At 44.8% G+C, this 19,786-nt stretch overlaps 1 protein-coding gene across 1 annotated transcript in view; it reads left to right on the forward strand.

Annotated features, from left to right (window-relative positions):
• The window catches only part of LMBR1 (limb development membrane protein 1), a 387,912-nt gene that overhangs the window by 350,653 nt on the left and 17,473 nt on the right, over positions 1-19,786 (forward strand). The window contains exons 15-16 of the mRNA XM_082259842.1: positions 14,040-14,106; positions 18,151-18,312. Coding sequence (XP_082115968.1) covers positions 14,040-14,106; positions 18,151-18,312 — 229 coding nt within the window. The remainder of the gene's footprint in view (positions 1-14,039; positions 14,107-18,150; positions 18,313-19,786) is intronic.

Here is a 19,786-nt window from a genome sequence, read left to right on the forward strand (position 1 = left end):
GTATTAGAACGGAAGGACACCACTTTCCTGTTTTTAATTGCGTTGGCCTTGCACACGACACACTTGCGGCATGGGAAAAATCCCTTAATCTCCGGAAAGAAAGCCGATTTAAGTGGTCGGTCAACCACATTCGGCGCTATCTGAAGTCTCACAGGGGGGACTCCACGGTAGACGACCATGGGTTGGTCTCCCAACACTGGAGCCAGGACTCTGTCGTTCAGGAGTACCTTCCAATGCCTGGAAAAGATGTTCTTCAGGTCCCTGTTTTTTTACATTCTAATATGTGCTGGTCGCCAGCGCTTCCTTCATCGTGGGCGAGGAGCATTATCAGTTTGAGGCGCTGACATTTGGTCTCACCCCTACAGCTCGGGTCTTCATGGAAGTGTAGACCCCGGTGATGGCATTGTTTGAGTCAGCAGGGGGGTCGTGGTACTGGGGTACCTGGACGATCTTCTGCGAGCAGAGTCTCCGACTGTTCTGATAGACTACTGGAGATTGCTCTGTGAACTCTGAGGGAATTTGGTGTGATCCTGAACATTCAGGAGTCTGCTTTTGTTCTGTCCACAAAAAATGGCCTATCTGGGTCTGACTCTGGACTCGGCCTCAGCCAGAGTGTTTTTTCCTGGGGAAAAACTCCAGACATTGCAGGAGGCAATTCAGCTTCTGTTTTTCAGCAGACGGTCTTCCTTCCGAGTTTGCATGCATGCTGGGCCTCATGGTGTCCATCCTCGAGGCGGTCTGTTTGCACAGTTCCACACAAGATCTCTGCTAAAGAGATTCTGGTGAAATGGGTCAAGGATCCGTGGCCTCTAGAGGTGGCTTCGCTCTTTGCCACTTCGACAAGGAAAATCCTTCTCCTCCTGTACTGAATGGTTGTCTCCATAGATGCCAGCCTGTCCAGGTGGGGAGGCGTCCTCAGGGGGCCTGGAATCTGGCAGAGCCCAGACTGCCAGTTGGTGTACTGGAACTTCGAGCGATCAAATTTTGTCTGGCTCATTGGACAATCGTCTTCAGGGGTGTCCGGTACAAATTCATTCGGACAATGCCATGGCCATGGTCTATGTCAATCACCAAGGGGGCACAAGAAGTGTCCTGGCGGCTTGGTCAGTTGCCGGCATTCTAAGGTGGGCCGTCTAATTCATTTCAACCCTCTCTAACTTCTGCCATGACTCCTTTGCAGGATTCAGGCAGAAGGGATTCCGGTCATTCTAGTGGCTCCAGACTGGACTCGCCGATCTGGTATGGCTGGTGGCCGATGCTCCTCTGGGACATCCTCTCAGGGAGGATCTGCTGTCCCTCGGACCAATCTTCCATCCTGCTTTATAGTAACTGGCTTGGCTGTTGAATGCCAAGTGCTAAAGGGTGGAGGTTTGTTTGAATCTGTGATTCCTATGCTGTTGAAAGCTAGGAAATCTGCCTCTAAGAAGCTCTAACATCGTATGTGGAAGACGTACATTTCGTGGTGTGAGTCTCTTTGGGTTCATGCTCGCTCCTTCTCGGTGGATCGGATCTTAACCTTCCTTCAAAGGGGGGTTGAACAAAAATTGGCCTTGAGTACCATCAAGGGCCAGGTATCGGGTTTTGGCGGCCTTTTTCCAACGACCTTTGGCCACACACTCCCTGGTGCATACTTATACTTCAGGGTGCCCGACATTTCGTTCCTTCAGTGCAGGCTCCATTGCCGCCCTGGAATCTTATTGTGGTGCTTTAAGCTCTACTGAAGCTTCTCTTTGAAAATATTTGGGAGGTTTACCTGCTTACGCTGCCCCAGAAGTTGCCTTCTTTGGTGGCTATCACGTCTGCATGCAGGGTGTGAGAACTGACGGCGTTATCCTGTTGTTCACTTTATGGTGCTTTGTCTCTTGTCTGTCATTCCTTCCGAAGGTGGTCTCTTACTGTCATTTGAATGAAGACATTGTGTTGCCCTCCCTGTGTCCCAGGCCTAAACATCTGAAGGAAATTGCCTTGCATGTCTTGGATGTGGTCCTGGCAATTATGGTGTACCTGGCAGCTACGGAGTCTTTTTGGAAGTCACTATTTTTGCGCTCTCGGACTGACCTCACAAAGGGTTGTCTGCCCCTTCTGTGACCATTTCCAGATGGATCAGTCAGACGGTGGTTCAGGCCTACCGCATCAGGGGTCAGGTTCCTCCTTTCCCTGTTTAGGCGCACTCTACTAGGGCACTGAGTGTCTCCTGGTCTTTACGTTTTCAAGCGTCAGTGACGCAGGTTTTGCAAGGCGGCCACCTAGCAGTCAGTGCACACTTTTACAGAGTTTTTTGTAAAGTGGTTGTGTTGGCATTTGCGGATGCTTCTTATGGCCGCAAGGTTTTGCAGGCTGCTGTTAAGAGGACCTGGTCTTCTTTGAGGGTGTATTATTTTTAGGTGAGCTCCAGTTGTTTATGGTTGAGCTCAATGTTACCTGGTTGGCTATGGTTAGCCTTGGGAATTTTTTTCTAATGTTTTCCCACCCCTCATGTTTAATACAGCTTTAAGACGTCCAATGGTTAAAAAAAATCACAAAAGAGAAAATGGGATTTTTGACTTACTGTAAAATCCATTTCTCTGATGTTTATTTGAGGATTCCCCTTGGGGTGGGACTTTGAAGGTCACTCAAAAGTATATACTTTTGAGTGACCTTCAAAGTCCCACCCCAAGGGGAATCCTCAAATATGCTTCTCATATCGGGATGTGGCACTCATATTTAGGAACACAGCGGGAGCACACCCCTATTTCTCTGATGTTCATTGACGGACACAGCACCCACCCCTCTGTGAAGTTGGCTTTCTTCTGACACTGCTTGTAACAAAACTGAGTGCCTATAGCTGAGAGTGGGTGTATACCCCCTGGGACTGCCCATGGGCATAGTCAAGCGTTTTCCTGTTTGGTGTCCTACTCCTGTAGGGGGCAGCATAACTCAATGGTTAAGAAGACTCAGGAGCTGTGACTGTCAATGAACATCAGAGAAATGGATATTACGGTAAGTCAAAAATCCCATTTTTCCCCCACTGCACAACCCCTGTATTTATGTAACCCCTGTATTTATTTTTTTATGCCATCTGTATACCATTGGGGAAATTTCCTTTCACTTCCTGTGAGAGGAAATCCCTCCAAAGTGAGGATATCCCGGGGTGTCACCAGAACTATTGTCCCCATTGGAACATTGCCCCTTTGTTTCTGTTCTGGTGTTACCCAAAATTTGGGATTTTCTTTTAATTTCACCTTCAATGATAATTGATAACAGAACAAATAGAGAGGGTGAATCTCCCCAACAGGGGTACAGACAGCAATACAAACTGACAGGTGTTTTAATCCCTCTCCACTCTATCCAAAAATAAAAAAAAAAGTGTTTGCCTTAAGTTAAACTTTAAGTTTTATTTATGTATCCCATTTTAATATCTTTATATTAAAGAACTACTGCTATAGATATAGATGGTTCCCTGTAAATACAAGTTGCCCGTGACATTTTGCAATATTTAAAAAGTGGGAGGAGCCTAAAAGACAGCACAATGTATAATTAATTATAGTCATGAAATCTCATGCATTTCAAGAACGTTACAAGTAAATAACATAAAAAGTGAACCTGAGTTTTATTAATTAATTGATACCTAGGGCAGTAAATACCTCATATGGCTCATTTGTAGGGATTACTATTTGTTGGTAATCTGCGTAAACACAAACTGGAAGATTTTCTAAATCCCTAAATGAGTGGGAAAAAGGGATGTGAGCTGTGTTTAGTTTGGACACCATCCATTCACTTGTTTAGAAGAAGAAGAAAAAAAAAAGGCCTGCAATTACTGGGCTTGTTAACCGGCCATAGAAACACAGTGAAAGAGAGTTTTCTTTCTTCCCAAAGCTCCGTATTGCTAATGAGTAACTCTGTGCAAACTGTACTTCACTCCGCTTGTTTGAAATCTGAAGAACTTCAGCTTCTTCGAGGAATACAGTTATTCAAATTTAAATAATTAAAATAAGACTGAAGGGGGACCTTTTCAATTGCTTCTTACAAGTTAAAGCTAATTTGACTTAGCACAACCTGACACCAGCCTGAGAAGAATGAAACTGTTAAGTAACGCTTTGACACAAATGTATACATTTATTTTTGTTGGATATTCCCACAAGCAGGCTGAGGAGGTCAGTAACTAAGGAGCAAGCATTGTCTCTTTTAATTGCCCATATGACGCTTTTTGCTCTTGTGTCTGGAAATGTCTTAAACAAGTGTTTTCTGGCTCAGCTGAAAGCCGGGAGCAAAATTCATGAGAAGAAAACTAGTCTGAAAACCTTAACTGAGTGGTTTAAAAGAGCAGAAAATATTAATTTGCAGCATCCCATAAACTTATTGAGATTGTCTTGTTTTGAGGATACTGCGAGTGAGTTGATGGCAGTTGTATTTTATATTTGTCATTGCTAAAAGTATTCTGTCATATCTATATGGCATCTATATGGTCTAAAATATATACTTCGAAGATATTCAACACAGGGAAAAATGTAATGTAAAGAAGGCTTGTATTCTCTATACGCCAAGTCCATTTACAATAAAATATTTACCCTCCATACTGTAAGGCAGCCCATAGATGATTCCATGTTTCTTAGAAAAATTGCTAGATACCCCTAACAACACATTCAGTGTTGATGGAGGATTGCAGCGCTATTCTTTTCTGCCCGTGGGGGAACCAGGGGGAGGCGCTGGGAGCCTTCCCGACTGACAGAACACATTGATTACTGCTAGCGGCTATAGCTGCCAGAAGTAATCGCATGCCAAAAATCAGGCTGGTTTTTCCCAAGTTGATTGGGGTATTGACTTTGGTAAAATCAGCCTACCCATACATGGATCGAAATCTGACTAGTCCCTGCTGAACTGAACTAATGTTGATTCATGTATGTCTGGCTTAACAGTGTTACAAATTTGAGTAAAGAGCTGTATGCTAGCTGTGACTAGTTTTCTAGAAGTTTAGAAAAAGCAACTGTGATGTATATCTAAATGCTGAAATCATATTGCATATACTGCACAGTGAGGACACCTCTCCATCTCACTGCTAGAAAAGAATGAAGGCAAGCAGACACAGGGATTGCTTCTTAGCAATTAGGCAATGCTTGACTTTCTTACTAGAAAGACAAGCATGCTTTGCAAACAGAGTAATATAGATGCTTTCCATCAGTTACTGGACCTATTCCTGCCATAGGTAGAGAAATAGTGTAACACAATAACAAGGAACATAAGGGGCTGTAGAAAATATTGCAAAAAACCTTGCAATCTATGAAGAGAGGTAAGTCAGGAAGCAACAGTAAGATCCTCTTGAATTATTTTACATGCTGCCCAGGGGTGTTGAATATAATCGCAGCATCGCGATTTAGATGTTTGCGATTCTGCATCGGTGCTGAGAGTCGGCCGAATCAATCGCCGATGACGTCATCTGGCGCTCCGTTTGATGCTCTGCCTCTCCTGGAGAAACACAGGCAGAGGCTGCCTGGTGACTAAAGCCCCCTCCACTTCGAGATGAAGTCTGGTGCAGAAAGTCAGCTGATGAGCTGACAGCCAGTAGAGTGAAGGGGGAGGAGCTCAAGGAGACCCTACATCAGCAGAAGCAACACTGGAGGCACCGAAAGAGAGGCATTGACACACTAAGCATGGAGGAGGGGGGAATTGCCTGAGACTGAAAGCCTGAAAGCAAGTGAGTGACAGTGTCACTGATCCCATCCTTCTGCTGATCCCATCTCTCCCACCACCATCCCTCTGCCTGATCCCATTCCTCCATCACCATCCCTCTGCCTGATCTCATTCCTCCACCACCATCCCTCTGCCTGATCTCATTCCTCCACCACCATCCCTCTGCCTGATCCCATCTCTCCCACCACCATCCCTTTGCCTGATCCCATCTCTCCACCACTATCCCTCTGCGTGATATCATTCCTCCACCACCATCCCTCTGCCTGATCCCATTCCTCCACCACCACCACCATACCTCTGTCATTGTCCCTTCTATTTTGTGCATTTAGGACAGGAACTCATTTCAGGTCTTTGTTAAAACAATCTACTGAGCAGCCCAGAACTAGTTTGTGAGAGAGTCAGTCTATTCTACATTTTCACAGCTCTTACGTCAAAGAAGCCTTTCTGTTTTTCCTCCTAGATGTAAAGAATGCCCCTTTTGTTCTCTGTAAAGAAACAGAAAGTAAATAACTTGTAGCCCTCTTTTGGGATGGTTATGAGAATTACCCTCCCCAAATAGGATATTGCGCTAAGAGCAAATGAAAATTTAAAAAAATGGTGTTCTTCTGACTGCTTGAATTTTTGGATAAAAACCGTGGACATTAATCGTAATGCATTGTGGAATCGAATCAATTTATTGATAGGATAATCCTAATCGAATCATCAGACCAGTGAAGATGCGCACCCCTAATGCTGCCTGTTCATTCTGTGTGGCTGTTTTTTTAGCAACATATAGTAAAAGTTTCAATATACCCCCTATTCATCCTATTCCCTATATTTCAACATTTATCATTGTGAAAAGTAAATTTATTTTGTGTGTTAAGCCTATCACAGGATCTTAAAGCGGAGTTCCACCCAAAAGTGGAACTTCCGCTTTAGGTGGTCCTAACCCCCTGACATGCCACATTTGGCATGTCATTTTTTTGGGGGGGGAGCGGGTACCTAGTTTTGACAGGTACCCGCTCCCACTTCCGCTCGGAGCGCCGCGGCGCCCTGAGCGGAAGTTCTCCTCTCCCCCTCCCTCCCGGCAATCTTCTGGGACATGTCAAAGGTCCCAGAAGATTGCCGGCCAATCACGGCCGTAGCGCAACTCGTGCATGCGCAGTGCGTACCCGGCTGTGAAGCCGCAAACTGTCACAGCCAGGTGCCCACAGCAGTGATGCCGAGGGAGAGGATCGAGGCTTCAGGCGGCTGCATCGCTGGACCGTTGGACAGGTGAGTGAAATTGCTGGAACTCTGCTTTAAAGTAGAAGTTTGGTCAAATCCTATTTAGCTATAATTAAACATCAGTTCAGGTGTGAAACGCATTAGCTGTCACTATTGACTCACCATTCTTTGTTGTATGGATACCGTTTTTCTTTTTTTGTATGGATTAATAAAAGGTTAATGTATCAGAGTGCGGCCATCCAAAGTTCTTTCTTCCACATATAACTGATGCATACAGGGCCGGCACCCGCCTCATTTGCAGAGACAGCTGAGCAGCAGGGGAGTTGTCTTCCTAGAGCAGAGTATCTTTCGTTCCAGTCAAATCCTACCTAAACATAAACCTGCTTCCACTCCCGTTCTAAGCCTTATACCAGTGATGGCAAACCTTGGCACTAGTGATCGACCGATTATTGGCAAAGCTGATATATCTAGGGCCGATATGCACTTTCCCCGACATATCTGAATCGGTGACCGATATTTCAGGAAAGTGCTTGTACCGGAGTGCTGCCTGCAGCTAGAGGCATCATTCCGGTACCGGCATCCATAGCCGACAGTCGGCTGTCTTGTAATGACAACCGATGCGGCTGAGAAGCCGCTCGGCTGTCATTACAAGGAGCGGGAGGGGATGTCCCCGCCGCCTTCCGTGGCTCGTCAACCAGCCACCAGCCTGCCCGGCCGCCGTAGGCCCAGCCTTCTCGGCTCTGATCGGATCTCCATGTGAAAACCCAGAAGTGATGTCATGACATCACTTCCGAGTACTCGGCGCCAGATTAAAAAAAATGACAGCATTCAAAACAGCCAAACTTGACGTTTTGAATAGTTTTAAGTGCAGAGGAGGGGTTTGGGGTCTTTTAGACCCCCAGATCCCTCCACAAGAGTACCTGTCAAGTGAAAAAATATATATTATTTTAAATGTACGAAAATATCGGCCGATACCGATATGCCATGGCCAAAATATCGGTACCGGCAATGAAAAACCGATATCGGTCGATCATACTTGGCACCCCAGATGTTTTGGAACTATATTTCCCATGATGCTCTTGCACTCTGCAGTGTAGTTGAGCATCATGGAAAATGTAATTCCAAAACTTCTGTGGTGCCAAGGTTCGCCATCACTGCCTTTAACTACCCTGTTGAGGAAAGATGTGTAAACTTGCCTATTCCCTGTCACGTGATCTCCTCAGCAGCTGATTTCAGCAAAGAGAAGAGATCCCAGACAATGGCTGCAATGCCTATGCAGTAACATCACCTATAGGCTTACTATGAGCCATCTGTTAACGCCTATCCCTCCTCTACCCTGAAGCCAGCGCTGGGAGCTGATCATGTGAATGGACTGGAGCACCAGGGAATAGGTAAGTATACACATCTTTCTTCTACAGGGTAGTTTGTATAGGGATGAGAATGGGGATGGGAGCAGGTGTAGGGCCGGTTCACATTGGTGCGATACAGGAACCCTGCAAATCCACTGTGGGTTCCTGACTCGCAGGCAGTTCACGCTGTCATATGCATACTGTTGGGAGTATCAATACAAAGTTAATGACACCCCCAGATTAGTTTGCATATTGCAGTGCGAACTGTCAATTCAGACAGGAATCAGATCATACCCGTGCAATCCGATTCTGGTGCGGACCAAAAAAAGGGTCCTGCACGACTTTGGTCCGAATGCAATGCGAATTCAGCCATAAAATTGGTATGGCTGAATTTGCATCGCATAGACATAACATGGTTTGCATAGCAGTGAGGTTCGAATCGCATGCAATGTCTTCCATCGCACCAGTGTGAACCGGCCCTTAAAGAGAAACTCTACTTTTGTTGAGAAAAAAACATTCCCCTCTGGGTGATCAATTGCAGGGATTTTAACAAACGTTGTTGAAGATTCCTACCTTTTGTTATTCTGAAGAAATCCCTGTGTTTGTCTTTGTCCATGTGGTAAGTGAATCTAATGGGAGTGGTTTCCTAATTATCAGCCAGCTGCTGCACCTGCAGAGCACTAATGAGGAAAATTGCACGGTCTGCATCCCTATGGACTTGATTTCCTATAGGGAGTATCTTGCAAAAATTACATTTTTGTTGCAGGGGATGCTGAATATTTGACTTGTGTCAGTGAGCCAATCACACAAGCAGGAAATGTTTCTGGGGGTCGTTCTGTACACATTCTGTGTACAGAACAATCCCAGATAGCCATATTGCATTGCATTTTACAGAAAAGTACAGAGCTGCAGACTGAAAAGGAAAGGTCATTTTTATCAATATTCAATTACAATATGACTTGTGTAGCATTTGTGTATGCTATATTTTTATATACTTCTTTTTATTTATTTTACCACAAAATTAGAGTTACTCTGTAAGTTTATATTTGGATTTGACTGATCTACATTAAATAGCTCTCAGTACTCTAATATCACAGTGCATCTTTAATACATGTGGAGCGTACAACAAGCAAGTCAGCTAATCCAGAATGTAAATATGTTGCCACATCTCTGCGGTCCATTCGTCAGATTGCCCTGTAGAATTCTTTCTCAACACATGTTGGAGTTCAGAAAAGCTGGAGAAAGAAGTAATGCAAGGGATATTTTGGTGAACAGACATTTGCATCCAAACCACCATTCACCCTGGTCTCTAGAGTTCCCCATTAACAACACACAATTTCACAATATTAAAGTGACACTAAATTCTGGAAAAATATATAATAAATAATATATTAACTTTAAAATGTACCTTTTGTTGTTTTCAGCCTTTTCCAAACATCGAAATTTCTTTTTTCTCTTTCGTTCATTGACGGACACAGCTCCTGATCTTCTTAACCATTGGGTTACACTGCCCCCTACAAGAGTAGGAATCTAGGAAGAAAAAAGTCTGGCTACACCTATGCGCAGTCCCAGGGGGTATACTCCCTCTCTCTGCTATAGGTACTTCTGCCTAGTCAGGAGTAAGGCCTATTTCCTTGCTGGGATCTCTGGTCCTGGCAATTTTTTCTTTTTAGATAGAACTTTTTCTCCTGTTTTTTTTCCTGTGAGATCTGCAATCAACTGCCGGACTGGGCGACTGGCTGGATAATCTAGATCCAGTTGTCATCCCAGTCTGGCCAGCGAGCGCACGCAGACCTTAGCTCTGCACTAGGTCAGCCACGACATAGCCCCACCAGACGGGGGATGGCCTGCGAGTTAAACATCTTGCGTTCCTCCTGGCTGACAGCCCCCCATTTTGATGGCAAGGGGTTCTGTCTGGAGCGGTGCCCATCTGGTTCCTGGTATGATGAGTAGCTGTCCCCCCCCTCTCCCCCTGGAGGGTTTTGGGGTGGACGTGGGCCCCTCCTTGGGACGGTCGGAACCACTGGGTTCCTTTCCTTCCCATCAGGCACCCCCCCTTCATCTGTCCCCCGATCCAACTCCCCCCCCCCCCCCCACCTATGCTGGGGCTGTGTGGGTGTTTTGGTCCACCTCCTGGGTTTCGGGCAGGGCACTATGCTGGGGAAGGGGGTGTGCCGCCGGCGACCGGATAAGCTACCATGCTCTGATAGTGAGGATGATTTCTCTGTTCCTCTAGACGCACATGAAAAGGCGCTAGTGGATGCACTGATTGTATCTGTGCGGGAAACATTACATATGGAAGATGCGACTGATGCAGCATCAGAGGCGCGGGTCACCTTTGACACCCACAGGTCCTCCAAAGTGGCAAGGGTGTTCCCCTTTCCCGCCTTCTTTGACGATATTGTCGCAAAACTGGGGGGGGGGGTCCCCAAAACACAAAAGCGGCCACTTCTATGACCAAATGGGCAAAATGTTTACACCTGGAGGAGAAACCGCTCCCTACTGAGTTTGTGGCGCTGGCAGATCAATTGGGCCAAGGGCTACAGTTCATTTGTGGCACCTGTTTGGATACTGCTCCCTTGCTTTCTAGACTGTCTGTCTCTGTGGTGGTCTTGGTGGAATTTTCTTGCCTCTATCGACATCAAGGATGCTTACCTTCACATTCCATTAAGTGCCAGTCACCAGCGCTTCCTCCGCTTTGCCATGGGAGAGGCAATTTGTCTCCTGCTGTCCAGCCGATGGTCATCCCTCCAGACTTGCATGCGGGTGCTGGGCCTGATGGTGTCTACCATTTGAGGCGGTTCCGTTTGCACAGTTCCATACGAGGTCCCTGCAAAGGGAGATTCTGGCCAAATGGGACAAGACTCCGCAGTCTGTGTACAATCAGATCCGGCTGAGCCGGGGATCGAAGGAGTCCCTGATATGGTGGCTTCATTCTCCAGTGCTTTAGCTGGGCAAATTCTTCCTCCCCTTGTATTGGACAGTGTTCACTACGGATGCCAGCCTGTCCGGCTGGGGAGGCGTCCTCGGCAAAGATTCTGCTCAGGGGCTCTGGACACTGGAAGACTTCAGACTACCGATCAATATCTTGGAACTCCGAGCAATCAAACTGTGCCTGGATCATTGGACGGATGGTCTTCAGGGATGTCCAGTGTGCATTCAATTGGACAATGCCACGCTCTTAGCTTATGTCAATCACCAAGGGGTCACAAGAAGTGTCCTGGCGGCTCTGGAGGTAGCCGGCATTCTAAGGTGGGCAGAACGGTTCGTTCCAGCCCTCTCCGCCGGGGAGGGGGGGGGACTGGCAGGTGGATTATCTCAGTCGGCAGGCGTTGGACCAAGGGGAGTGGTCCCTTCTTTTGGAGGTGGTTCATCAGTTGTCTCTCCGGTGGTGCGTTCCCCGAGGTAGATCTGTTGGCGTCTCGGCTCAACAGAAAGGTGCAGAGGATTGTGATGGGATCCTCTGGCAGACGCCACAGACATGCTGGTGGCCCCGTGGGGTCAGTATCGTCTGATTTACACCTTCCACCCTCTCAAGCTTCGGCCAAAACTTCTACGCAGGATTAAGGCAGAAGGGAATCCGCTAATCTTAGTGGCTCTGGACTGGCCTTGCTGGGCTTGGTACGCTGATCTGGTGCGGCTGGTCGCCGACGTTCCTTGGAGGCTTCCTTTCGGGGAGGATCTGCTGTCCCAAGGACCAATTTTCCATCCTGCTTTGCAGTGGCTGGCTTTGATGGCTTGGCTGTTGAATGTCAGGTGCTGATGGATATCGTTTTATCCGCGTCTGTGATTTCAACGCTGTTAAAAGCTAGGAAATCTACTTCTAGGAAGGCCTACCATCATACATAGAAGACATACATTGCGTGGTTTAAATCTCTTCGGGTTTATCCTCGCTCTTTCTCGGTGGCTCGGATCTTGGCCTTCCTTCAACGGGGGGTTGAGCAGAAACTGTCCTTGAGTATTATCAAGGGTCAGGTGTCAGCCTTAGTGGTCTTCTTTCATCGGCCCTTGGCTGCACTCTCCCTGGTGCGTACTTTTCTTTAGGGAGTTAGGCACTTGGCCCCTCCAGTGCGATCTCCGTTTCCACTTTGGACCTCAATTTGGTGCTCTCAATCCTTCAGAAGCCTTTTTTGGAGAATCTTCAGGAGATTCTCCTGCTTGCACTGTCCCAGAAGGTGGCTATCACTTCTGCGCGCAGAATGTCAGAATTGGAGGCGTTATCCTGTCGTTCACCTTACTTGGTGGTTAACAGAGATAAGGTGGTTCTTTGTCCCTGTCTGTCGTTCCTTCCAAAGGTTTTCTCTGCTTTTCATTTGAATTAAGACATTGTGTTGCTTTCCCTGTGCTCCAGGCCAAAACATCCAAAGGAAATTGCTTTGCATGCCTTGGATGTGGTAAGGGCGATTAGGGTGTATCTGGCAGCTACGGAATCTTTTAGGAAGTCAGACTCAATATTTGTGCTTACGAATGGGCCTCGGAAAGGGTTGTCCGCTTCCTCTGTGACTATTTCCAGAAGGATCGGGCTGGTAGTGATTCAGGCCTTTTCCATCAAGGGTCACGTTCCTCCTTTCCCTGTCAAGGCTCACTCTACTCGGGTGCTCAATGCCTCCTGGGCCTTCCATCATCGGGCATCAGTGACGCAGGTTTGCAAGGCGGCCACCTAATTGTTAGTACACACTTTCATAAAGTTATATAAAGTGGATGTGTTTGCATCTGCGGATGCTTCCTTCAGCTGCAAGGTTTTGCATGGTGCTGTTAGGAGGACCTGGTCCTCTTTGAGGGTGTATTGTTTTTTTTCAGGTGAGCTCCAGTTGTTTTGGTTGAGCTTCTGTTTACCTGGTTGGCGATAGTTAGCCTTGGGAATTTCTTTTTTGCTGTTCCCACCCCTCATGTTTAACACTGCTTTGGGACGTCCCAATGGTTAAGAAGATCAGGAGCTTGAACGAAAGAGAAAATGGGATTTTTGACTTACCGTAAAATCCATTTCTCTGATGTTCATTGACGGACACAGCACCGACCCCTCTGTTGAGTTCTAATTCTTCTGACACTGCTTGTAACAAAACTGAGTATCAATAGCAGAGAGAGGGAGTATACCTCCTGGGACTGCCCATAGGCGTAGCCAGACTTTTTATCTGCCTAGTGGCCCAGTCCTGTAGGGGGCAGTAAAACCCAATGGTTAGGAAGATCAGGCGCTATGTCCATCAATGAACATCGGAGAAATTGATTTTACGGTAAGTCAAAAATCCCATCTTTTTGCTACTGTAATTCGATTTCTTGTTAGAAGGCTACGTACATTTTCCTTGGCCCCACTGCAAGAATGTAGTCACCCTCTCTTCCTTGCTTCTGAGATGGATTAGGGACCCATGGACTATGGGATTTGTAATATGCATATGTCCACAACTAACATGCTGATTCCACACAAACAGAAGTGAGGGGAAACATGGAGATTCAGGAGCTCTTTGAGGATGTTACAAGAAGGCAGAAAACACAGTAAGGAATTATTTCACGAAAAATAGATCACAGGGCCATTAAGTAGTGGATGTGTATGGATTATTTTTGTAGAATAAGAATAATGTTTAGTGTCACTTTAACATGGGATCAAAGCCAAGGACCAATGTTTGGGGACTTAATGACCCCTATGTCAAAAGGACAATAATTAGTTCTTCCTGTATGATGCCACCATATGAAAAGGTATTTGTGTGGTATGGTATGGTACACATTCCTTTAACTTTTTATGCGTGTTGCTATAGATATATTTGTGTTAAGCAACAAGGCAATTTATGAAAATATTTAAAATCAATCTGCTTCTTTTTACAGATCATTGGGAACTGTGTCTCTATTCTGGTGCTCAGCTCGGCCTTACCAGTTATGTCCAGAACATTAGGTATGGCTTTTACATTTTTTATAAATTGCTCACTGCCTGGGCAGAGGGTTTAGCAAGACTGTGGGTCTAATTATAAAACATATTGTTTTAAAATCAGGAAGTGTGATAATCACACATTTACGACCAAGTAAACTTTTATCTCCTTTTTCTTGCAATGACAATGCAGCTATTTAGCAGGCCTGATCGAACTGACTGCCAGGAAAATTGTGCTTGTCTGCCCCCTCTCTACTACCTCGTTTTGATAACTAGGACAGATTAAACCGAGTAAAGCACTAAAAACATAATTTGTGTCACGGTTATCAAGCCTTATTTTCCCTGGTTTAGAGCCATCCAACTATAAAAAATTGTATTTCACCAAGTTCCTTGACATTTACATGAAGACACCATATAAAAATGTAATGTAATGATTCAAATATGTGTCTAAGGCCTTGTTCATATGGGCGTCCCTGTGCCAGCAATGCTATAGATGGCACAGATGACATCCTATTGATGCGTGTCCCTGATCTTACCCTGGGTGCATTCGAGGCCATGCACCTGCATGTATGTCGCATTAGGCTGTGTCCGTGTAGTCGCATTTCCCAATAGATGTCTATGGTACTGTCGGTACGAGGATGCACGCAATACCATTCCATCCCAGTGTCAACAAAACACAGCCCATGTGTACGAGGTCTAATTCATATTCAATGAAGCAGAGTTTAAAGTATATCTAAAAGTGAGAACAAAAATGTAATATATTACAGCCTTCCAATCCTTAGATGTGGTGGCTGCATCAGTTTTCATTATTTAGGCTTTTCTTCCTTTATTTTCCCAATTTCTATCCTTGGATGATAATGCTCACTTACTGTATCTGTAGAAGAGCACTTAGGCTGCTCTGATGATCTGGACTACAAACCTTTCCCCCCTATGCTCCCCTCTAGGGGCGGTGTTATATAGCTCACAGAAGAGAATCTGGGAAAGCTGGAAACATTGTTTGAAATTTCAGTTTAGTGCAATGGAAGTTACAAGGATGCTGGGTTTTTGGCCAGATCAAATGTTTTTTTTCCTGTACATGCAGAACTTGTACCTAGCCTGAAAAAAAGAAAAAAAAATGCAGCCACCATGTTTAAGGACTGGTAAGCTGCAATATATTACATTTCTATTTTGGGGTTTAGATGCACTTTAATTCATGGGAGTTATCGGGTAGCGAGTTATTTATATATACAATTTCCTGGTAACTTTTTCCAGAGATTTATGGCATCTGGAGGAATAGTTCCACAAGGTCCAGGTTACTTTTTGTATATTCAGGTTCCATTTCCTCTCTCACTATAGTCTCCTTAACATATTGGATTAACTCGACTGTTTCTACTCAGAAAAAAAGAAAGTATAAACGTATATGTAAACAGTTATTAAAAAAATACTGTGGGAACTAACAAATAGCTTTTGTGTCACTTAAGCCCCGTTCGCCGTTTCCATGTTTCCAAAGCTGATTTTGTGTTCTCTATAATAAGAGATTGTTGGTAACAGTTGGTAGTAATGTACACTGGTTATTGAGAGGAAGGGCGCTTGCTGGGTACAATTGTTGTTACAAAGAAAACAAATTAATGGTGAAGCCCACCTCCCCCGCCCCAAATCTTACAAATGACATTCCTGAATAGTTTGCCATAGAGATAAATAAAAGAATAAGATAGAAGGTAAAAGAAGGATGGTACAATTAGAGCAGCACTAACAAATGCACAGACACAGCTGTCCAAACAGGATTAATAGACTGCATTAGGGTACAGTGAGTCATGTGGTGCTTTGCAAAATATCAACATGCATTGCATTACATGTTATGCCTAGTGCTTTTCAATAGATGAAAGGAAATAAATACGTTAAACAGATTCATGGTCTTCTCACAGTATTAAAAAAAAAAAAAAAAAAACATTTTTTTCTTTTTCTTCCTCCCCAAATCAAAGGGGTAACTGGACAGACCATGATGGGAAAGACAAACTGGAAGAATAAAACAAGCAATATAGAATTTCACATCTGATTTTTTTTTTTTTTAACCTGGATAGCTGTAATGATGACACTTCAGCTTCTGGAGTTTATGCTGCTCAAAGTAATTTAAAGTTTTATTGGGAGACCCCCCTCCCCACTTTAAACTGTCAATAAAGTTTTGTATGGATGAGTAACCTTTTTAGGACAGGGACATTTAGGCTGACTTCTATTGCTAAATGTAGTAGTTCCCTTGGTGCCAAAATGAACCAGTCTTCAATGTCTTGGTCACTTCATGCAGATAAGGACTTCAGACTTTTAGGATCCACATCTGCATTTTTGCAGGAATGTCTGCAAAGGGGGGGGGGCCGTGTTCTGTGTTTCATGGTTCACTTTAAAATGTATTTAATCCTGTGTCTCATTTTGAAGTATAACTATAGGTAAAGATTAAATGTTTGTATGTAAAAGTTGCATACATAAAAATTTAAATGGTCAAAAATTGAATACGCATTCATTGAGGCGTATTTAAACCCAAAAACAAAAAATGAATATAAAATTCAGCTTACCAGTCCTTTAAATGTGGTAACTGCGTTAGTTTCTTTTTCTAGGCTATTCTTTTCACCTGGTGATCCGACTAGTAACACACTTTGGGGTTGATTTACTAGAACTGGAGAGTGCAAAATCTGGTGCAGCTCTGCATAGAAATCAATAAGCTTCCAGGTCTTCTTGTCAAGGCTTAATTGAACAAGCTCAGGTTAGAAGCTGATTGGCTACCGTGCACAGCTGCACCAGATTTTGCACTCTTCCGTTTTAGTAAATCAACCCCTTTCTGTCTTAGGGTAGTGCGACTCTATGGAGTCGAAACAGAGACAACCTTGGACAGCAGCATTGTCATTTTCTGGGGAGAGAGTAGTGTTAGTTGTACTAGCAGATTTAGATGTACTTGACCAACAAAGCCAAACTCTGGCTAACATTTTTAAACACTGCAACATTTTTTTTATCCTTTTGGGATAAAGGTTTCATATAAATTATTACAATCTGACCATTGTACATGCCCCTGTCAGTGTTAAATGGCTTGTGTCAACCCTCTAACTGCCCCTTTGCTAGGCAGCTTGGTCTCTTACTGGAAGTTGAAAAAGGAGACTTAAAGAGAAACTCCAGTCAAAAATATCTTTATCTTTGATATTATTAATGTTCTGGCTAGGTGCTTGGAAAGTCTTATCTAAACTAGACAAACAGCTTCTTCCTGTTCTTCACCTACAACGTTATCTCCCTTTATCTGAATTTGCGATGCTGTCTTTCACTTCCTGAAAAGGTTGTCCGTCTTAGACAGGCATGCCTAGACCTGCCCAGCCCCACCCCCATCCCTCCTAGCCTTCTCCATGATCTCCTCCTGAGGAAAGAGCGAGAGAGTCATGTGACCGGCGCAATATATTAAAGAAATAGGGTTTAGAAGGATATAGATCAACTTCTATTGCACATTACATGTGAGTAATGAGTGTTGGGCTCCGTTTCCGCTAGTGCGACTTGTCTTGCTATCAAAGTAGTGCAGGTAACTTTTCAAGGTCTCTGATTTTTAAAGTCGCATAGATGAGAACGGGTGCTATTGAAATCAATGGGCTGTGACTTGTAATGCGACTTTGTGCTTTTTAGAGTGTGACTTTGATGCGACTTCGATCCAATTTTACACTCTGGATCAAAGTAGTGCAAGCACCTTTTCAAAGTCGCTGATTTTCAAAGTTGCATAGATGGGAACAGGTGCCATTGATTAGTCGCACTAGTGGAAACATCGACTTAGTGTGGTTGCCTGTACTATGATCATTGTAGACGGTGAGCTGGGACCCCAGAGCACTTCCAGCTACACTGACAGTCCCCCCAGTGGTAGTCTTCATTAAAAGCCCAGCACAGCTATACTGTACTCGTGTGAATGGGCCCTAAATGTTTCAATTCTGAAATTACATGTTCTGTTTTTAGATACAGCCCTGAGTTTCTCTCATGTTTTGAGATTGATTTTAAGTGGTTTTGTGTATGATTTTAAACCTTTGACCTACTTTTTTCCTTCATATGCTCCTACTTCATTCTCTCTTTCAGGAATCACAAGATTTGATCTCTTAGGTGATTTTGGACGATTTAATTGGCTGGGAAATTTCTATATCGTTGTTACATATAATCTGATATTCGCAGTTGTGACAACTCTGTGTTTAGTAAGAAAGTTCACCTCAGCTGTTCGGGAGGAGCTGTTAAAAGCGATAGGTACCTATAAATAATGTTTTTTTGCTGCATAGGAAGCCTTTATTTTGCAGAATTGTTTTTTCTTGAGATTATATTTTTTAAATTCAATTTAATGGTGTTAAAAAAAAAAAAAAAAAAAAAATCTTGGTTTCATATACATATATATATATATATATATATATATATATATATATATATATATATATATATAATATTATACATCTGTAGCTGGCAAAGTTTTTCTTACTGATCCTAAATCTGGCCAGCCATACGCTGGCACTATAGGCAAACTTTGTTTTTGTTTTTTGTAAGGGAGGGTTATAACCTCTGTAAGGTTTATTTCTCTGTCGTTCATTGACAGACGTAGTCCTCGTTGATTAATAACAACTCGGGTTATACTGCCCTCTACAGGAGTAGGACTAGACAGGAAAGAAAACGTTCTGGCCACACCCTAGGGGCAGTCCCAGAGGGTATATCCTCTCACTTCCTGCTACAGCAAATCAGTTTTTTTCTGTCTAGTTAGGAGTAAGGACCTAGATGCCTTGCTGGGATCTTCGGTCCTGGCGGGATTTTTTTCTTAGAAAGATTTTTTAGACAGCTCTTTTCTCCAGTGTTCCTGTGAGATCTTCAAGCAAGTAAGCTGGAACTGGGCGACGGGCTGGATGTTGAGATCCAGTGGTCACCCCAGTTCAGCCTACGAGCGCGTGCAGGCCATAGCTCCGCGCTGGGTCGGCCGCGACATAGTCCCACTGGACAGGGACTGACCCTGCGAGTTAAACATCTCGCCTGGACGCCAATGACCAACAGAGTCACGGCATCCATATTGGTCAACAGCCCCCCCACCCCGGTGGAGAGGGGTTCTGTCAGGAGTTGGCGCCCGCCTGGTTCCGGTATGGTGAGTAGTATGTTCCCCCTCTCCCCCTGTCGGGTTTGTGGTGGACGCGGGCCCCTCTCTGGGATGGTAGGATGGATCTCCCCTCTATCCTATAATAAGTCACAGATCCCCCAATTTGAGTGTGATTTTTGTGAAAAATAACCAGGAGGCTTGGTTTGGGAGCTGACGATCTAAAGTCATTGTAAGTCTGTAAGGATGACTGAAGTCAGTGGCAGCACTAAAAGGGGAGTTACTATTGAAGTATAAGGTATCCTACCTGTCAGAGGCACACAGGCTGATGCCTATGCCTGAGTACTTCAGTCCAGATCGCCATTCCTCCAGCTTCCACGGGCTGCACAGCACTGTTTTGTGGCATCTCCCGACAACCCACGGACTGCATACGGCCCGCCAGGGTCCTGTACCGTCGGCCAGGCTTATCACCATCCAGGGTGAAGTTTGTGGGGCCGATGTACTCCCGCAGGCCGCTAGGCCGAATACAGCATCCCGCAGGCCGCTGCTAGCCGCCGCTATCCTAACAGGCCACCGCCATTGTCTTGCAGATCACACGAGGCCGCCATATTGGCGTAGCCTCGTGTCTCCAGCATGGGGGCGGCCATGTTT

The sequence above is a fragment of the Pelophylax lessonae genome (genome assembly GCF_965119305.1).
Source record: "Pelophylax lessonae genome assembly, chromosome: 5".
In the NCBI taxonomy this organism is placed as follows: domain Eukaryota; kingdom Metazoa; phylum Chordata; class Amphibia; order Anura; family Ranidae; genus Pelophylax; species Pelophylax lessonae.